Here is a 22,205-nt window from a genome sequence, read left to right on the forward strand (position 1 = left end):
CTGTAAACTCTGTTTAAGAAAAATAAGGACATTGTGTCATTTCCTTCCTCCGGCAACTTCCTTATGACATTAAATGAACAACACAAACAGGAGCCCTCCCACACAATGTAATGCCGAGATATGATTCAGCCCCTGCACCTGAGCGACGACAGGCCTTCCTTTGCATTTTTCTGCTCTGATTTTGTGGGGAAAATGTGGCAGCGTGTTACTGACAAATGAAAGCATAATCATACTGACCTATGAAGTATTTAATAAAAAAAACAAAAACAAAACAAAAACAAACAAACAACAACAATTAATTTTCCTCTCAGCTCTTCTGGATTACCTTGCCATGAAAAAGCACCAGATGCTTCTGAACACTGAATAGGTGGCCTTTTTTTTTTTTTTTTGGACCGAGGAGGACGTTTTAAGTTTTGGAAATGTGTCTCCCAACCCTGTTTCTGGAGATGTGTTTGATAATGTTTGAAAATGTGTACTGTTGGTGCACCTCCAAGAACAGGGTTTACATGTTAAAGTAAACCATACGCAAGCTTTAAAACTTAAAATAATAAACAGTGAATAACATTTAATTCGTTATGATATGACCCCTTTAAATAGTACACAAGTTTAACATTTGATACACTGATTTGTCAAAAGTGGAATAATAAAAAATAAAAACAATTGTTTGGGTACATTTCCAGTGATAACTGTGACGCACTCTAGACCGAAAAGATGCTTTGATCGTCATCATAAAGCAATGTTCTCTCAGGTGTTAATGGAAGTGATGACAAGAACTTGATATCCAAGCAGGAGACACCCAAGGGGCTAAAAGACAAAACATCCTCTGAGCGGAATTATTTCCTCTCTCAACACCTGCTTTCCCCTTCCTCCATGTCATCTTTTCAGGCCAATATACTGTGATCATCTGAAATGAGGAAATGCTATGACAAACTGGCCTAATAGTATTCTATTTTTACATTTCCAATACTAATGCAGAATCAGACTTCAATTTAAATTTAATATAGGCTGACTGTTATTTTGAAAACCTTACACATCTTTTAATTATCCATAAGTCATTAGTTTAACACCTTTTACAAAGCAATGCAGACAATTAATACAAAAGGTTTCATTACAAATCATATTAACAACATAATCTGAGTAACAAGTTAACCTGAAAAACTAACAATTTTAAAATGACAAAATTTCTGAGGAAGTTTTACCTGTCTTCGTTTTATATTTTTCAAAAACCAAAAACCTAATTTCCAGTTTTCAATGACGAAACTCTCAGACTTTTGGACCCCACTGTACTCAAGATCTAGGGCAGGAAATTATGGTCTAGAATGATAGTGACAACTGAAAGAGCCCCTCTTCATCTCTCTTTAAACATTCAGGGGGACAAGAGCTTTGAAAAAGAGAACGTAGAAGGACAAAAGCACAGCAATACACACATCTGGACATGTGGTCATATGGTGTGACTTGGACACTGCTGAAGTCGCATTACTTGAATTATACAGCTGCATCCTGAGTTGCATTTTTTTCTGTAGCAGCCCTCTAAGAAAAAAATAAATACAACCACTGTGTTCTCGTTCTCTCCCCCTGGCGGGACCCACTGTCTTGGCTTTCATTTGAGCAGATACAGGCGAGAAGGAGCATCCAGCAGGAAGAGTTTAATTAGAGATCCTGTCTGGCTGCAGAGTTCTTTATGCTCCTCTATCCAAGCAGTTCTTTTCAAACAGGGGCCACGGATCATGGGAGGAGTCTCAGTCCTTTCACAGAGGACTGTTAAGAAAACAGCCTGTTAGACTGATGAGGGATGAGAACAAGCAGCCTGGGAGCAAGTGATACTCTATTAGTGCTTCTGTGACACTGTCTCCTCCTCCTACTCTTGATGACATATAAACAAAGCTCACACACAGTGGGAGCACAATCCTGGAAAAGAAGAATCAACTGAATGTAGACACTGAGACTCAGTGGCTTTATTCTTGCAACATCCAGACCTCTACATAAGGGAAAAAGGAAGATATTTTTTAGATAAGTTTCAGAACAAACATGCTGAATGCTGGGATACTATTGCTACTAAGTTATTGCCTTAGTGTTGGGGAAGCATTTACGGCCAATTCAGATACAACAGGAAAGAAGCAGTACCAGATCCAGAATGGGCCATGCACCTACACCTTTCTGCTGCCAGAACCACAGGACTGCGGAGGCCCTTCGACCACCAACCAAGTGCAACGAGATGATCTGGCTGACTATGACAGCTCAATCCAAAGACTGGAACAACTAGAAACCATCATGGAGAACAACACACAATGGCTGCAGAAGGTAAAACATTTCTCTTGTATATCACTGCAGAGAAAGTATATGCTTTTCAAATGTAGATTAATAATATTTTAGGACACCTTCAGACTTTTAGTGCACGATTTAGTGCAGTTTTATGTCAGAGTTAGGTTTTTTTATTTTTATATTTTTTATTGCTTTGAAAGCAGTTTTCTAAATATATGTGAATTGCACCCGAGTCTGCTTAAAAAGGTGGTCAGAAGAACAGTTCACATGTACTGCAATAAAGTTTGAGTTGGTATGAATGCAACTGTCCTAACTTGCAAATCATTACTGATGATGTATATAATTTGTATCTTTGCATGCTACCACTTACTAAAAACAATGAATTTCTAATCACTCTCTTTCATCTCTTGCAATGGTAGATAAATGCAAGTGCTGATCTGTGCATGTAAATTTTCGGTGGTAAGCTTCCGATCGTACTCGTTGTGGCACTCAAGTTCAGACCCAAATGTAATGTAAAAAGAGACCTCTGGAAGGAGGGGAGAGGGTGTTAGAATCAAATTCACACCAACCACCCAAACCAAGACTTAAAGCCAAACAACTTTATAACTTCAGTGTGTTCTTCTCACAATGGAGCATTTTAATCACTTTAATGAAGCAGCTAAAAATCAGGAAACAACATTAAATGCTTGGATTTAAATGAATAAATGTCATTGCTTAATATATGATCTGAACAAAGCTTAATTTTTCCAAATTCCAAAAGCTAAATTGCATAAGCACTGACTTTCAGCCTGCAAAAGACCTGTGCTCTAAACTGAGCTGACCTGCACCAAAGTTATAATTGTTTGTTCCTGCTTTAAAAGAGCCAGATGTGACGCCCTTAGTTTTGAATTGGAGCATTTTTTTCAGAACCTGGCACATTTCCTGTAGTTCTATTCATTATTGGCAACACTGAAATCATGCTCTTATGTGCACAAAAAGAATCAGTCTAAGATGGTCTGAACAAGGTGGTCTCAGCCTGATTGAAAACCAACTCTGGAGCAGTTTACTCGTGGTGAACAGCAGTGTCTGATTCTGTGGATGAGCAAAATACTTCTTGCAGCTGAAAACCAAAAAGCACTTCTTCTCATTGATCTTTGCCAAAACAGGTGCAAGAATGCTGTTATTACGCAGCCTGGACTCTTGTTCTAACTGATACATTTTTATTTATAGAGTGGTGTGCAACATTGACAAAAATATATATCTGTATTTTCTGGATGTTTTATTTATTTAATTTTTTTAGTCACTAATGATAATTTCACAATATTTTCCAGAGTGTATTTTTGGGCTGGTACTTTTACTGGGTTAGGCCGGTCTTGGACAGTAACATTCCTTGTGGTGATTAGCTCACAGCAGTGCCTTTTTCATTATACCTTATTAGATGTATGCATCATCTTTTATAATATTTTAAATATTTTTTTTTAATTTTATTATTATATTATATATTATTATTTGTTTGAATATTGAAATATGAAATCATCATTTAAAAAAACGACACTTGTCAATATCACATTTGCAATAGTGCTGATAATTGGTAAAAAAAAAAAAAAAGCATGCTTGCTTGTGTGATATTATTGCTTAAATATATAAAATAGGCATTCTAACTGCATTCTACTGAAAAAAAAAAATGTGCTTCATATTGCATCATATTTCATATTTAATAGTAGTAGCCAACCATTAAACATAGCTGGTTGACAATGTAGAATATAAGGCACACCGTGTTTAATTTCTGATATGTTTTTTTTTTGGTTGTTTTTTTTACAGCATCTAGCTGTAACATTCTAACACCGTCTCATTTCACACCTGACAACGTTGATGCTGTAGACCAGGGTTGCATAACTCTAGGTAAAAACGGTGCTAACCACCTATTAAATTAAAAGTATGAAATGTTGAGATGATTGAGTACAGTGTAAAAGTGTCAAGTGTAATCTGAAATTGTTTTAATGCACATTAAACTACTAAAAAAAACAAAAACACATGATTTTCCATTTTAGAAACTGCAGGGCAAAAAGTGAACTCTTGCATCCTCTTTGAAGCAAAAGAACCAATATTTTGGTATGGCAGCAGAAGGGCTCTTCCTCTTAGCAGACCATTCTAAGACCTTAAACTAAGGTCAGAGAAAATCGCTTCCCCCTCTTTTGGCTCCCAAGAACTGTACTATAAGAGTCTCACATTATTGGGATATCTGATTAAGAAGTGGCCAAGGCGCTATTCATATGTGCCAGCAAAACAATGTGCAAGTATGTGGTCACACTCATGTAAATAGGCAGAAAAAACAAGCCGCCAAGTTGAATCCTTTGGAGCAGGAGTAAACAACTGATTAGATCAGCTTGCATTTCCGATTATACGTCATGACACCCTTCATGTGAAGTGGCTCCAGAAAAAGGCTTGGTGGAATCAAAATAGGAAGGCAAACAAAATTAACCTGATTACAGTAGTTGTGCACAAATTCAAAAATATTCATGCTAAAGTGCAGTAATAATTGGTCTTTCATACTTAGCAAACAAACAAACAATGGCAAGGCCACTGCAATTGTCTTTTCCTCTCAGCATTCTAGAAATGTTTGCATTGAAGACGAAACTTGTAACTCATTTCCATCCTGTTTGTTTGAGTGTTGGCTCATTTCAGGAACTCGATACAGGAAAGACAACATATAAGGATTTGCACTCAACACTGCTGAGTTTGAGATTCTTTCATGGAGTGTCAACTTAACAAAATGTACATTTCAGAACAAAGGTTAAAAAAACTGAAATTTTCCAGTAGCCATTTTTTAAAAATGACATTATGACCTGTGTCTACAGTGACATTACAGTTGTGGTCAGAATTATTGGAACCCTTGGTAAATATGATCAAAGAAGACTGTGAAAATTAACCTGCTTTTTTTAATCCTTTTGATCTTTTATTTAAAAAATTCACAAAAAGCTAACCTTTCATTGGATAATAAGAATTTAAAATGGGGGGGAAATATCATTATGAAATAAATGTTTTTCTCAAACACACGTTGGACACAATTATTGGCACCCCTAGAAATTCTTAAGAGTAAAATATCTCTGAAGTATACTCCCATTCATATTCACAATTTTGAGCACTCTAGGGTGATTATGAACATGAAATTATCCAGCCATGGCTTCCTGTTTCACAGAAATATAAATAGGAGGGAAAACAAAGCCCAAATTCCCTTAATCATCCATCACAATGAGAAAAAACAAAGAATATATTTCTGATGTGCAGCAAAAGATAATTGAGCTTCACAAATTAGTGAAGTGGCTTTAAGAAAAGAGCTAGAGCAGTGAAAAAAAAAAAAAAAAAAAAATCCCCATTTCCACCATCAGGGCAATAATTAGGAATTTCCAATCAACAGAAAATGTAATGAAACTGCCTGGAAGAGGACGTGTGTCTATATCGTCCTAATGCACGGTGAGAAGGAGAGTTTGAGTGGCTAAAGACTCTTCAAGGATCACAGCTGGAGAATTGCAGAAAATAGTTGAGTCTCGGGGTCAGAAAACCTTAAAAAAAAAATTGTCAAACAGCCCCTACATCACCACATGTTGTTTGGGAGGATTTCAAGAAAAATTCTCCTAGCTCATCCAAAAACAAACTCCAGCATATTCAGTTATCAGACAGGACTGGCACTTCAAATGGGACTGGCTTCTATGGTCAGATGAAACTAAAAAATTAGCTTTTTAGCAGCAAACACTCAAGATGGGTTTGGTGAACACAGGGATAAAAAGTACCCCATGTGTACAATGAAATATACTGCTGTATTTGTGATGTTGTGGGCCTATATTTCTGCTGGAGGTCCTGGACATCTTGTTCAGACACATGGCATCATGGATTCTATCAAATACCAACAGATAAAAAATCAATAAGTGACTGATTCTATTAGAAATCTTATAATGGGCCATGTTTGGATCTTCCAACCGTACAATAATCCAAACAAACCTCAAAAACAACACAAAAATGGGTCACTGAGCACAAAACCAAGCTTTTGCTGGCCATTCCAGTCCTCTGACCTGAACCCTGTAGAAAATGAGTGAGGTGAACTGAAGAGAAGAAGCACCGTCATGGAGCTGTGAATCTAAAGGATCTGGAGTGATTCTGGATGAAGGAATGGTCTCTGATCTCTTGTCAGGTGTTCTCTAACCTCATCAGGCATTATAGGAGAAGACTTAGAGCTGTTAAACTGACAAATGGAGCTTTCAAAAAGTATTGAATAAAAAGGTGCCGTTAATTGTGACCAATGTGTATCAGAGAAAAACATTTATTTCATAATGATATTTCCCCCCATTTTAAATTCTTATTATCCAATGAAAGGTTAGCTTTTTGTGATTTTTTTAAATAAAAGATCAAAAGGATTAACAAAGCAGGTTAATTTTCACAGTCTTCTTTGATCATATTTACCAAGGGTTCCAATAATTCTGACCACAACTGTATGTTGAATACCTTAACAAACAATCTGCTTGCTCCACATCTGCTAACAGAGGCAGAATTGTCATATTGTGCTATCCCTTCATCAATACAAGTTCAGGAAAGCCTAATTTACAAAAAGTTATTTTCTATAAACAACTTTCCTGGATTATTAAACGCTTTATGACAGCTGAATTTTTCAGGGTATGCGTTTCTGTAATTCAGAGGTTGAGGCTGTATTTTCTGGGGTCTTATCTAAAAATTGCAGGCGCATCTGCAAAAGCTACATTCAGCATCTAAAAACAGCAGCAGAGCATCCCTCTCTCAGAATAATATACACGAAGAGAAGCAGATAGTGGTATTATATAGGAAAACAAAGATGCAGATAGTGGTATCATTGACTTCAGACTTTCAGATCATTGACTTTTTGATTTTCAAATCAAATAATCTGATTTCATCCACAGCTGGAGAACTACATCCAGGAGAACCTCAAACAAGACATGGCCCAAATTCAAAATAATGTGGTGCAAAACCACACAGTGACCATGATCAAGATTGGGACCAGCCTCCTGAGTCAGACAGCAGAGCAAACCCGAAAAATCACTACTGTTGAGGCACAGGTGAGGTTGTTACTTCACTGTCTAATTCAGCAGGCATGGAGTCAGTTTCAATAACTAACTGGATTCAACAGATTTTTTTCTATTGGCCTGGTTTGGCCAGTTGTTTGGAATTTTACTTGCCCTGTTTGCAGGCTACATCACATGGGTTCTTTTTGTACAAATCTAGGTAACTAGGTAATTTTTACAATTCTCAATTCCAATTTCGATACAGCAGCAAAACTAATATTAGCCAACCTAATATAAAGTTCAGACATTATTAAAGACAAGTGAACAGTCAGTAATAGAATTCAATATTATCAATATATTACATTATATATTATCTAATCAAGAATATCAATAAAAATAGAGATTTCTGATTTTATAGAAAAAATAAATCAATAAAATATGTGGCTATGGTTGTATATATGGCTGGATATACAGTAGATGGTCAAAACCAGAGGTTTCTTTACATAATTACCTTTTTCGCTACTTTGTAATTTTTCTGAGTATCAATGATATTAACTTTTCTCTACTTGACTACATTTTTTAAATAAGTATATGTACTCTTTATGCCGATTCATTTATGATGTCACATTTTGCATGGCATCTAACCTTTTATGTTACAAAAGAAATAATATCGCCATCTATAGGACAATTTGACAGTACTACATCTTGTGTGTTTTGCCCTTAGTCACCCACACTTGCCAACAAGGCTACTTAATGTGAATGCATTAGCAGGTAGTCGTGAATTTAAAGTGTTTTATATATGAGATGAGGACATGGCTGAGACCTTTTAATGGATATTGGTTGACTTGCGCCCTTTTTGGGTACTTGAGCTTAGCTGAGACTTAAGTGTTTGTAGACGTTTAAGGCTGTTGTATCGACTTTGATTTATTGGAATTTTGAGGTATTCGGTTTTATTTAGATTTTAGAAAAACATGATTGGCTCTCCACACTGTTTACGCTGTAAGGTATGTACCTTTACTAAAGTATGGTTTACAGGTACTCTGGTCAAAACACTTTTTCTAAAACTAAGTCATACAGGCTCTCTCTCTCGCTCTCGCTCTCTCTCTCTCTCTCTCTCTCTATATATATACAGTGCCCTCCATAAGTATTGGAGGGCACTGTATATATATATATATATATATATATATATATATATATATATATATATATATATATATATATATATATATATATATATATATAGGGCTTTATTTTGTAAAGACAAAATTGCTCTGTTGGCTGTGGAGTCAAGACATTTGCAAATATGATTAAAAGATGAATATGAGACAAAACTACAGAATGTCACATTTTATAATTAGCCGTTTCAACACACATTTTACCAAATAAAAAGAACAGCACTTTTAGAGTTCATCCCACTCATTGATGTGAGCATAAGTATTGGGACAGTTGATCATAAGGCAGATATAAAAGATTAAAAGCTATTATTTAGTTGCATATCCCTTGCGCACAATCACAGCAGTGAGTCTGTGACCCATAGACATCACCAGACTCTTGGTCTCATCCTTTGAAATACTTTTCCCAGCCTTTAATGCAGCCAATTCCAATTGTTGCTTGTTTTGGGGAGTTTCTGCCTTTACTCTCCTCTTCAGCTGGTGAAATTCATGTTCAATCGGATTTAAATCTGGAGAGTGACTTGGGAAACCTAAGACTTTCCATTTCTTTGCCCTTATAAATTCCTTGACTGAACTGGCAGGGTGTTTTGGGTCATTGTCCTGATGCAATATGAAGCACTTCTCAATGAATCTGGTGGCATTTTCTTGAATATTGGTAGGCAAGATGGTTTTGTACCCTTCCAAATTCATTCTGCTACTGTCATCATACATTAAGTCATCATTAAAGTTGAAAGGGCCTGTTCCAGAGACAGTCATGCATGCCCATGCCATGACACCACCTCCACCATGCTTTACAGATGAGGCTGTATGCTTGGGATCATTTGCAGTTCCCTTTTATCTCCACATTTTTGCTTTCCCATCACTTAGATAAAGGTTCATCTTTGTCTCATCGGTCCATAAACACAGTTCCAAAACTCTTCTGGCTCACCTTTGTGCTTTTTTGCAAACTCTAATCTTGCCTTCCTATTTTTGGTGCTGGTAAGAGGTTTGCATCTTGCTGTGTAGCATCTGTAATTCTGTGTCAAAATCTCCTGAGGACAGTAGATTGTCAGAGCATCACCCCAGCTTTCTGGAAGTTGCTGGTGATTTTACAGACACGTCTTTTAGGGTTCATTTTCACAGCTTTCATGATTTGTCTGTCATCAACTACTGTTGTTTTCTCAGCCGATCAGGTCGTTGTTGGTTGCTGGTGGTTTCCAAATTCTTTTCTCCATGCTCTTTGTTTTTGCTCTAATTTTGATGTGACATTCTGTAGTTTTGTTTCATATTCATCTTTTAATCATATTTGTAAATGTCTTGACTCCACAGCCAACAGAGCAATTTTGTCTTTACTGTTCCAATACTTTAGGAGGGCACTGCATATATATTTTTTTTATCTTAGAGTGTGCATGCGCTTCAATCCACGCCAAAGCACATATGTAAAAACTGCCTTTGACGTGGAAAAGTATTTAGTGTCACATCAGGGTCTGAGCAGACTTTTTTCTTGTTTGAGTACTGCAGGTTTTTGAAAATGTAAGCTGTTCTTGCAGCTCGCTATTCTAAATGAAAGGATTAGGACGATGACTGGTGAACTTTTATATGTTAATGACATTGATTAGGAGTCGTTTACAAGGCAGAGAGCTGGAACTATTCAGTTGTGCACAAGTTCAAGGTCATTTGTGATTCACAGATTTCACATCTGAAAGAGACGTGTATGTACATTCATTCTATGAATCACACGCACACATATTTGAGAGATAATCGAAAGATCAAATTTAGGATTGTTTCTGCACAACTTTTTAAAAATGAGGCCTCATGAGTGCAAAATGGAAAAGAAGACAATATGAGAGTTGAATGAACAGCCAGGCTTTTAGTACAGGTTGCTCAAAAGTCTCAAAGAAGTGTAAGTGCACTTCTTAAAGACCTAAAAGAGGAAAGACAATGTTATACTCTACAAAATGTTGTGGAGAACTGCCAAATTGTTCTGAAGACGGTTTTACAGTTAAAAAGTCAGTGGAAGACCACAGCCACTGAAAAACTACAAAATACCTTTAGAGAAGAGAGTGATTCAATGTCTGCAAGTTATATGGAAATGCTCATGATTTGTAGAGTCTTATCTAAGATACTTTCTGTTGGAAACACAATGTCGATTTTCATCTTTAGGTTATTAACCAAACAACTCGACTTGAACGTCAGCTTCTTGAGAACTCCATTTCAACCAGCAAACTGGAAAAAGAAATTCTACAGCAGATAAATGAAATCAACAAACTGAACGAAAAAAACAGGTAAACATTACTAATTGGACTACTTAAAAACACCACCACACATTGCCTCTCCAAACTCTTTAATTTGCTTTAAGCTTTAAGTATGTAAAGATCCGTTCAAGTCACAGACACTTTTAAACCGGCAGCCATATCACCCTGCAGCCCAAGACTGGTTGCCCACTGAAGCTAAGCAGGGCTGAGCCTGGTCAGTACCTGGATGGGATACCTCCTGGGAAAACTAGGTTGCTGCTGGAAGAGGTGTTAGTGAGGCCAGCAGGGGGTGCTCACCCTGTGGTCTGTGTGGGTCCTAACGCCCCAGTATACTGAAGGGGACACTATACTGTCAAAAAAGCACCATCCTTTGGATGAGACGTTAAACCGAGGTCCTGACTCTCTGTTGTCATTAAAAATCCCAGGACATCTTTCGAAAAAGAGTAGAGGTGTGACCTCGGCATCCTGGTCAAATTTGCCCATTAGCCTCTGACCATCTTGGCCTCCTAATCATCCCCATACACTGATTGGCTTCATCACTCTGTCTCTTCTCCACCAATAAGCTGGTGTGTGGTGAGTGTTCTGGTGCACTATGGCTGCCGTCGCATCATCCAGATGGATGCTGCACAATGGTGGTGGACGAGGAGACACCGCCCTCACAATGTAGAGCGCTTTGAGTGCTTAGAAAAGCGCTATATAAATGTAATGAATTATTGTAATGAATTACTTTTCTACATCACATTGCTGACTCCTTTCAGAGTTTACTAGATCTCTGTAGAGGAGTGTTTTTCAAAGCTTGTTCTCTTGGTTCCTGTTAGTGTCCTGGAAAAGCGAGTGGAGAACATAGAAGGAAAGAGAAATACTGAGCTAGAAAACCTCAAAGAGGAGAAGGAACAGCTCAAAAAGCTGGTGGAAAAGCAGACTAACATAATGAAAGAGATGGAGCAACAACTGCTCCGCACCTCCTCTGATAACTCTGCAATGAAGCAGCAGCAGCAAGAACTGACAAATACAGTCAACAACCTAATCCACACAATCTCTGTAGGTAAGTGTCCATCCGCTTGCATCAGCATTTCAACTGTTATCGCACATGGGACCTGGGGCAAAATAAACACCCAAAACAATATTATGCCAGCTCACCAGCAGCTGTTCAAATGTTTGGGGAAAAAGTTTAACCGTTAATCAGATAGAGACACATAAAAACATCATCATCACTGGAGTACAATAAACATATAATATACATAGTCATAGTGGAATAGTTTTAGTAAAAAACTAAGTCACTAGTGATCATGAAAGTATATTCTTAAAACTTCACAGAAATCTTGTGAAATTATGGTCCATACGGTGATAAAACAGTAAATGTGGGCACTGTGACAAAAATCCAAAATGATATTGAGTCAAAAATACGGTATAAACATTATATAGCCATGTAATTAAATGCAATTGCTGGCATAGCCTACCATCTAGTATGGCTCAACAAAACATTTCTTTCATCAGGTAGCAATTCAATGATGCAGGACAATCCAGATCAGTACAATGACTGTGCTGCAGTCTTCGGTGTAGGGAACAAGGACAGCGGGGTCTACTCATTGACCATACCCGATACAAAACAGCAGTTCAAGGTAACCTGCATCACCTCAACGCAAGTGCAAATGCAGTAACATTCAAACCTAACATTTACAAATGAAAATTTTCTCATTATTCACCCCTGTGTTGTTCTGACCATGTACTACCTTTTAATATTTTAAATCAGTGAAACACAAAAGGCTGAACATCAAAATCACTATTTTCCATACAACAAAAGTGGATAGTCATTTGTATTGTATGAGCTGTGTGCTGTTGAAGACTCAGGTTGAAGTCCAACCCAAGTCATGTCTTGATCCCATTCCACCACTCTAACACCTACGTACCTGTCTACACTGTATTTTCAAAGGCGAAAAGCCCAACAATAAAATGAAAGAAAATTAGCAAATGTTCAATTAAAAAATATGCTATTAGATATTACATAAGTAATTTTTCTTTCTATTTGTATTAAAGTATGAACATCTGCCTAATATCTTTTGTGTTTTAAGGAAGGATTAAAATAATATGTGGTTTGAAAGACATAAGGGTGACTAAACAAGGTGGTTTAGGGTGAACTATTCCTTTAAGTGCGACTCTTATGCTGAAGTTCTAAACATTCCCACAGACAGCCATTTCATAAGAAACAGTTCTTTTGAATCAACTGAAGTCAGGCAATTTTACCTCCTTTTTAGACTTCAGTATTTTGAGAAAGTGACCAAAAATGTTTATTTATGATAAATCCAGGGAAAAAAAATGCATGACACGAGAATTTATGCAGAAGTGACATGCAAGATTTAATTTACAGAAATGTACCATTTCTTTTTCCAGGCCTACTGTGACATGGAGACAGATGGAGGTGGATGGACAGTAATACAGAAGCGCTTTAATGGCCTTGTTGATTTTCATCAAACGTGGGAAAATTACACATTGGTAGGGATTTAATGGTGTTCACCTAAATTGCCTCGACTTATGTGCCCTCCAGAAGCTTGCATTCTGCAAGTGAACGGCACATTATAGTACCATCCCAAAGAGGCATAAAATCACTTTCATAGACTTTTACCTTAACTGCTGGTGGAATGTCCTACCCAACTCACTCCCCTCCAAAAGTATCAGGACAGTGAGGCCAATTCCTTTATTTTTGCTGTAGACTGAAAACATTTGGGTTTGACATCAAAAGATGAATATCAGACAAGAGATTTACATGCCGGGTTTTATTTCCAGGTATTTACATCTGGATCTGACACACAACTTAGAAGATATCACCTTTTGTTTGAACCCACCCATTTTTCATGTGAGCAAAATTATTGGAACAGATAGAATTAACAGATTAAAGTGAAAAAGACTTAATATTTAGTTAACTGCATCAAGCCTGTTCAATAACTGCATATTCAGTAACTGCATCAAGCCTGTGATCCATTGACATCACCAAACTTTTACATTCTTCTTTTGTGATGCTTTTCCAGACTTTCAGCGCAGCCTCTTTCAGGTGTTGTTGGTTTTGGGGGGGTTACCCCCTTCAGTCTCCTCTTAAGCAGGTAAAAGGCATGCTCTATAGGGTTGTTGACTTTGTTGTTTTGGCAGTGTGTTTTGGGTCATTATCTTGCTGCATGATGAAGGATCTCCCAATAAATTTGGCTGCATCTTTCTTTAAATTGGCAGACAAAATGTTTCTGTAGACTTCTAAGTTAATTTTGCTGCTGCCATCATGTGTTACATCATCACTGAAGATTAATGAGCCCGTCCCAGAAGAAGCCATGCAAGCCCAAGCAATGACATTACCTCCATTGTTTCACAAATGAGCTTGTATGTTTGGGATCATGAGCGGACCCTTTCTTTCTCCAAACTTTAGCCTTTCCGCCACTTTGGTAAAGATTAATCTTTGTCTCATCAGTCCATAAAACTTTGTCCCAGAATTTTTGAGGCTCATCTCTACTTTTTGGCAAATTCCAGCCTGGCCTTCCTATTCTTCTTGCTAATGAGTGGTTTGAATCTTCTGGTGTAGCCTCTGTACTTGTGATCATGAGGTCTTCTGCGAACAGTAGATTGTGATACCTTCACTCCTGCCCTCTGGAGGTTGTTGCTGATCTCACTTACAGTTGTTTTAGGGTCTTTCCTGACAGCTCTCACAATGTTTCTGTCATCAACTGCAGTTGTTTTCCTTGGTCCACCTTTTCGATGTCTGTTACTTAGTACACCAGTGGCTTCTTTCTTCTTCAGGACATTCCAAATGGTTGAAATGACTATGGCCAATGTGTGTGCAAGGGCTCTGATTGAGTTTCCTACTTCTCTCAGCTTCACAATTGCTTGTTTTTCACCCATAGATAGCTCACTGGTTTTCATGTTGGTTATACCTCTTAACTCAAAACCCAAATCTGAAACTGAGCGTAGACATTCAGTGCTAATTATTGTTCGAATAATCATTGTGATAGGACACACCTGGGAAACAAAATACACGTCAGTCACATGGTCCAATACTTTTGCTCACATGAAAAATGGGTGGGTTCAAACAAAAGGTGTATCCAAGTTGTGTGTCAGATCCAGATATAAATACCTGGAAATAAAAGCCGGCATGTAAATCACTTGTCTGATATTCATCTTTTGATGTCAAACCCAAACGTTTTCAATCTACAGCAAAAATAAAGGAACTGGCCTCACTGTCCCGATACTTTTGGAGGGGAGTGTATATCACTGATGCTTCAGAAATAAAAAAATTATTCATTAAGAGCCGGTGTAAAAAAACTTTTTTAATTTGAAGATCACGGTAAATTTAAATTTAGTCTTCTGGGAAACATGTAACTATCTTCTGCAGCCTCTGAAGGACAGTACTAAATGAAAAAATATGATATTTAGGCAAAACAAGAAAAATGAAATAAGAAAAAAAAAATCTTCATTTTGTTCAAGAGTTTTCAACCCCTGCTCTTAATGCATAATTTTCCCTTCTGTAGTAATAGTTGCATACGAGTCCCTCAGTTGCAAAAATGGATCTCAAAATCATACAGTCATTGTTGGAAAGGGTACAAATTAGGGCTGCCCTCTAATAGTCATCCAGAAGAGGTCTGGCCGAACAAAATTTTATTTATTAAAAAAAAAGAAATCCACATTGGCGAAGTCACACAGCTGTGACAGACAGATTATTAGCGGCTGGTCTTTGTGGTAACAGAACATCGGGAAGGTATTAAAGTATTAAGGTATAAATATGCAAGTATTAGCAACTTTACATGGCCGCTCAACCTAATGTTAACCTAAAGAAATGTGCGCTGTTCAAGTGTCTGTGCGGAGTGTGGAAGCTGAACAGTAGAGATCACTGCAGGACAGATGGAGGCACTGGTGCACTCACTTGCTCTTAAAATATTATAAAGTTTTTGCTCATAGATAAAAGTAATACATCTTTTGAATCTGTAAAGACTGTTTATTTGTGTGCACTCACAATAACACAATATTGCACTTTTGTAAAATAATGAAAGCAATCAGGATGTGCTTTCTACCATCTCGGTCTCTGTGAACTTGAGCGCGAAACTCCGAAACTTTGTGTATACTTGCCTTACAGACACGGAAAAATATATGTATAGAGTGTGAAATGTCTACTTTTAAATGAGCCAATTCAAATGGAAAACAAATGTTCTCAGATTATGTAATCCGTATGAAACATGCATAAAGGCGCATCACTACTGCGGATGACGAGTCAATGTCCTCGACTTCATCTCTTAAACCGAAAACAAAGAAAGCACTGGCAGTTAAAGGCTCATTATTATGATTTAAATGGTTTATTAATAAACATGCGATTAGTCGACTAATGCTTCAATTGAACGACTACTAGTCGACCAGAAAACTCTTTTCTAGGCAGCCCTAGTTCAAATACACAAAATTGTATTATGTAAATATATATACTGTATATATTCCTGAACAGTTAAACTGCCTGCTGTTCTTCAGAAAAACCCTTAAGGTCCCACAAATTCTGTGGTTTTCCAACAATTTTGTGTATTTGAACTAGGGCTGCCTAGTATATATATATATATATATATATATATATATATATATATATGTATATGCATATGTGTGTGTATATGTGTGTGTGTGTGTGTGTGTGTGTGTGTGTGTGTGTGTGTGTGTGTGTGTGTGTGTGTGTGTGTGTGTGTGTGTATATATATATATATATATATATATATATATATATATATATATATATACACATACATACATACATATACACGTATATGTATGTGTACATTTTGTATGTACATATATACACATACAAAAACCTTACTACGTGTACTGACTTAGACGTACCAAGACTTACATATTATGCTCTTTTATTGCTTCTATTGTCCTCATTTGTAATTTGCGTCGTAATTTCACATTGTAAATGTGTCTGATAAATGACTAAATGTTAATGTACACTACTATGAAACATGGACTTTACGTTTTTCCATTTCAGGGGTTTGGAGATATCTCAGGTGAACACTGGTTGGGGAATGAAATCATCTCTAAGTTGACAGAAGAAAAACAATATGTGCTCAGGATAGATCTGATGGACTGGGAGGGGAATACGGCCTTTTCAAAATATGAGCAGTTCTCACTAGATGGAGAGAAGCAGAATTACAGGTGAAGAATTAGCCTGTGCTTTTTTATACCTGGGAGTTTTGTGACTCATTTTGAGTTTTGTGTGTGTTTTAGACTATAGGCTGTATGAGGCTGAATTATGCTAAACCGTTTACATCACAGTAAATTTACATTTACATTTAATTTATTTAGCTGACGCTTTTATCCAAAGCGACTTACAATTGCTATATATGTCAGAGGTCGCACGCCTCTGGAGCAACTAGGGGTTAAGTGTCTTGCTCAGGGACACATTGGTGTCTCACAGTGGATTCGAACCCGGGTCTCTCACACCAAAGGCATGTGTCTTATCCACTGCGCCATCACCACCCCCCACCATTAAATATCTGCATGGCTATCAGTAGGCAGGACTGCTTTTTGCTATGTAAGAGTGACAAAGAAACCTGAAGAAGCTGGTATTAAGAGTTGTAGAGTAGTTCTTTATGGTCATCAAGCATCACAACATTCTATATTAATATTCATATTCACAGATTTGATGTGTGGTCATAGGTGTGTCTATACTGGCTATTTTATAATATTTTCATTTAATTAACCTTATTTATTATTAAATTTTTTTATTATTTTGGTTCATCTCTATAAAGTCTGCTATCAGTATGTTCTCATATTTTAAATAAATCATCAGGAAACTACGAATAAGCTGTTGATTTGGTACACACCCATGTTAACTTTGCCGTTCATTCTGCAATAAAATCTCTGGAGGGCTGGTGCACAACTGTCACAAATCCAAAGAAAATATTTTGCCATCTGGAAATAGTCATGGCCTATGTAACATGAAAAACATGACACAACACGGGTCAGATGGTAAATGTTGTTCAGGGTCCCCTGAACAACTTTTACCATCTGACCCCTCAACAAGCTAATGGCTAACTACCATTTTTAGTTGCATGGGAGGTTTTATTTCATTAGCATTAGCATGTGGCAAAATTAATGATGCGATATGCTAATAAATATATCGGATAAAACTGTCCATTTTAATTAGATCAAATTAACTATCAATACATTTTAGTACTGGATGAATTATATCTAGAACCAGTATTTCTGTTGCATCTTAAGCCATATTTTTTTTTTCTCTGAGATCATCAAAATGCATTTTGGGATAACTAAATCTCTGCCAGAATTATGCTATTTTAACATTTAGCCAAAAGAAGGTATACTGGGGAAGAAAAAAAAAACACCACCTGTGATTGCCAGACATTTACCTTAAAATGTACTGTGACAACGTATCAGGTATTACAGGATGGCATTTGTGGCCTGTATATTTTAAAGGGGCCCTATTATGCTTTATTTTTTCATTAATTTTATTATTTATAGGAGTTATTCTCTATATCAGCAAGCACTGTTTCTGAACTGCCCAAACACCTTGATTGTGTCCTGATGTCTCATTCGAAAGATGGTGACTTTAACAGTATAAGTGTCCCCATCACTAAACTGGGGCGCTAGGACCCACACAGAGCACAGGGTGAGCACACCCTGCTGGCCTCACCAGCACCTCTTCCAGCAGCAACCTAGTTTTCCCAGGAGGTCTCCCTTCCAGGTACTGACCAGGCTCAGCCCTGCTTAGCTGCAGAGAGATAGTTGCTGGCTGTGGTGTGTGGTATTATTCATAAATTGTAGATAGAAAATACAATCAACTGATATTTATAACATTTGTATACGTCTGCATTTCCAATTCTATAGGATACACCTCAACGGCTACAGTGGAACAGCAGGGAAAACCAGTAGCATGGGACAGCCAGGAAGTGATTTCAGCACAAAAGACATAGACAACGACAAATGTGTTTGCAAATGCTCACAAATGCTTTCAGGAGGTAAGAGCAGAGTACTTTCATATAATATATAACTGTTGTATTATATGCTTCAAAAATGTCTTATTCTAATGGATTTGGAGTGCTGATCTGTCCAAGTTCCTTTTTTTTTTTTTTACTTTGGTACTCGGGCACTACCCCAGAAATCTGTATAGAATATATTTTATATATGGGTCATGGCTTACCAGCAAAATTAGCCAGGAATTAATCAGCTCATTTGGGAATTTAGCCCTCATGAATGCTGACATTAAAGGGGTCATGAAATGAGATGTCCTTGATCTTTTGATATATAAGAGCTAATTGTGCTATAAAACATTCTTTAAGTTTCAGAATTCAAAACTTTCTTGTTAGTCTAAAAACAGCTTATGTCGAAGCCAATCTGCCAAAATGACTGGTTTTGGAATGTGCCACTTTATGATGTAAAAGTGTGGATAAACACCGCCTCCACTGAAGAAGATCACTGCCCGTTTAGCTCGGTCCACTGACTCGCGGATGTAGTAGGTAAATGAGAAGAGTGGCAAATGCAGGTCTATGCAGAAACCAAATGATGAACTTCATTTGATGAACTTTATTTTTAATGAAGTGCCAGACCGCTTCGGTAAGAACTTGGTTCTTTGTTCAATTGATTTTACTGTGGATTTGTTTATAAACAAGGCTCAATTTGAGGCAGTATTTTCAGAAAGATTGAAACTAAAAGACGATGCTGTGCCGACTATTATTGGATACAAGGTCGCACCCTACATGTGTGAGTGATTTTTTTTAATTCCGTGATCACTACTGCTTTGTACATATCAAACGATCTGTATTAACAGTTAGAGTATTTATGCATTTTAACCTAAAACACAGCTAGGAAGGATGAAGTCTGTCAGACAAACTTAAACAACTGTTAGCCAATCATAGCAGTGGGCATTTACTTCTGAATACAATCTGTCACATCTATTCAAAAGGTGCGTTCTGATGAGGGGGTCAAAACAGAAAATAGCCTATTGCTTCTAAATTATTTAATTTATTTAGGTTTAATTTTTATTTATAGAATTTTTTTTTTATGTAAAATTCTTGATTACATTATAAGTGGACCTACTGCGTATCCACATATATATTGCCAACTATACAATCAAGTTCTCGAGAATGGAAGTTTCAGACTATAAAAGGTAAGAATGAAGTGGTCTTCACTTCAATTCATGTGTTTGCCATCACCATTGATATTTTTCCCCTCAAATGCTGAAAACAGTTTATACAGTGTGTGGAGTTTCCGTAACTGTCCAAAAGCTCTTGTTTGTGAGCCTGGGGTATGTTTACGGCCAACGCTTTGTGTTGTCACAATACACAGTTGCCAGTTAGTTTTCATGTCCTAATGTATTTTTGTTGTATCATTTAGGTTGGTGGTTTGATGCCTGTGGACCATCTAATCTCAATGGCGTATACTACCAGCAGGGGCAGAACACCAATAGGTTCAATGGTATCAAATGGTACTACTGGAAAGGTTCGGCATATTCACTAAAGGCCACCACTATGATGATAAGACCATCAAACTTCTGAGCCTCTACTTCTAACGCACAATAACTACTGATGTCACTGCTTTTCTTATCCTGTAAGGAAAATTTTGGTGGCTTGACCTTCATGCACCTCTGATAAATGACTATTTTTAAGAAGATCAAGCACTTGAAAAAAGCAAAGGCGGCTTTGTTTCTGTGTTAAATAGCTAATCAATTGAACACAAAAACATGTCCTACAACATATTAAAATGGAGCTTCATCAATGGACAAGTTTTGTTGAAATGGAAATATGAATACCCGCTGTTAATTGAAGACAATAATTGAAGACTAACAGCTGTAAAGGGGACACAGCTGTAAACGGAATTACCTTGATGCTTCACAGAATTTCTAAAATCTATATAGATAAGTAGAATTAACTATTATTTTCTTAATGTGCTTATTTTATTTGTAATTAATATATTGTAAATACCAAATTATTTACAGAAATTTATATATTTTCAATGTAACCATGGTACAAGAGTGATTTAAATGCATAATGCTGAGGACATTCTTTACATTTGTCTTACAAATTGTTACTCTATAAAGCCGTTGTTTACACATGGTTTAGTGCTTTTGACCTTCTTGTAGATTTCTTAACTGTGGGCATTTGTTGACAGATGACCAGACTCCACAACATTCCTTAAAGGTTTATTTTACCCAAATGGAAAACCGTCATGTTGTTCCAAATTAAAATGGTCATAATTTACTCACCTGGTTGGAGGTGAGTATTTTAACATAAGCGCATACCATCAGTGACAGTCGACCAAGTACAGTATGTCACTTCATAGACATTTCAAAGACCCAAAAATGGCAATTAAACATGTTCAATCATTGAAAACTAGCACCGACCAATACCAATAGACACAGACAGGGTGACATGCTGATCAGACAAAACATGATGTCTGTTGCCTTCTGTCGGCGTAGTGCGATTTGGCATTTAGAATCCATCATGGTAGCACTCATCTGTAACTTTCTGCCAGGACTTCATTCGTTAAGTTTACAGACATTTCCCTTAACCCTAAAACAACTCAATTGCAATGTGTAATTTAAGATAACAGTAAAACAAATACAGAAAATTCCTTCATATTTACAAAATACATTAGGCCTAATTTTTTCACAGACTTTTCTGATAGGATGGGATTCTTTACTCAATTTTAAATAATGCCTACTGTCAAAAAGGCTCAACACAAGCTTTATGTACTTGTTTACATTCTTTAACATTACCACTTATTATTACATTATATTTGTGTTTTTATTTACTTTTGACAGACATTTAATTCTGAAGAAAATTAATTTTGAAAGATGCCATACAGCCCTTACTGTATATTGACGCGTTTCAATACTTCATGTGGACTCTGACAATCTATTCTTATAAATCAACTGTCCAAGCAGATACAAAAAATGATGTTCAGCACAAACAGGAAACAACTTTTAAGTGAAACTAATTGTGCTGCATCTGCAAAGTGCTATATTTTAACTGTGCACACTTATGCTACTGTATTTTATTTACCTATCTAAACCCATGGCATGTATAGTTTACATGTTTGTCTTAAGAAGCACAAGAAAGTTGGTTGTATTGTCCAGGCCTGCACTATTTCTAATGACCTTTACCTAAATCAGAGAGCACTTTTAAAGTTTTAGCCACAAACGTTAAGAGTGGTGAAAAGTACGTCAGAGGGAACATTCAACCAACCAATTAATGCTGAAATCAGAAGCTACTAATCTCAGTTTTTTCGATTTTCTACATTTATGTCAAAATGCACACACACACGCAATCAAAATAATTCAACCCCCGAGAGACTGCAATAATTTACAGGTTTAAGCTTTTCTTTTTCTTATTTTTTTTTTTTTTATTGCATCTATGACAGTTTAGTGGAATATTAAAAGTGATAATGTCAATATATAAAAGTAATATTTTAATCTAATGCATTTATTATAATTATTATATATAATGTAATACAGCTATTCAAATTATAACCCCTATCCAACATTTGTTTGTAATGATAGG

General features: G+C 36.7%; 2 protein-coding genes across 3 annotated transcripts in view; one reads left to right on the forward strand and one right to left on the reverse strand.

Moving 5' to 3' along the window:
• LOC306884154 (microcephalin-like) overlaps positions 1–22,205 on the reverse strand; it is an 87,675-nt gene that overhangs the window by 20,301 nt on the left and 45,169 nt on the right. The gene's annotated exons all lie outside the window — the stretch shown is intronic.
• Positions 396–20,759, forward strand: LOC306883925 (angiopoietin-2-like). Its single transcript, XM_079439451.1, has 9 exons — positions 396–2,301; positions 7,170–7,325; positions 10,586–10,707; positions 11,496–11,722; positions 12,175–12,299; positions 13,069–13,170; positions 16,676–16,842; positions 18,535–18,665; positions 20,041–20,759. Exons 1-9 carry the CDS (start codon positions 2,029–2,031, stop codon positions 20,199–20,201), a joined length of 1,464 nt encoding a protein of 487 aa, XP_079295577.1. The 5' UTR covers positions 396–2,028; the 3' UTR covers positions 20,202–20,759.

The sequence above is a fragment of the Barbus barbus genome, assembly GCF_936440315.1.
Source record: "Barbus barbus genome assembly, chromosome: 18".
Taxonomy (NCBI): domain Eukaryota; kingdom Metazoa; phylum Chordata; class Actinopteri; order Cypriniformes; family Cyprinidae; genus Barbus; species Barbus barbus.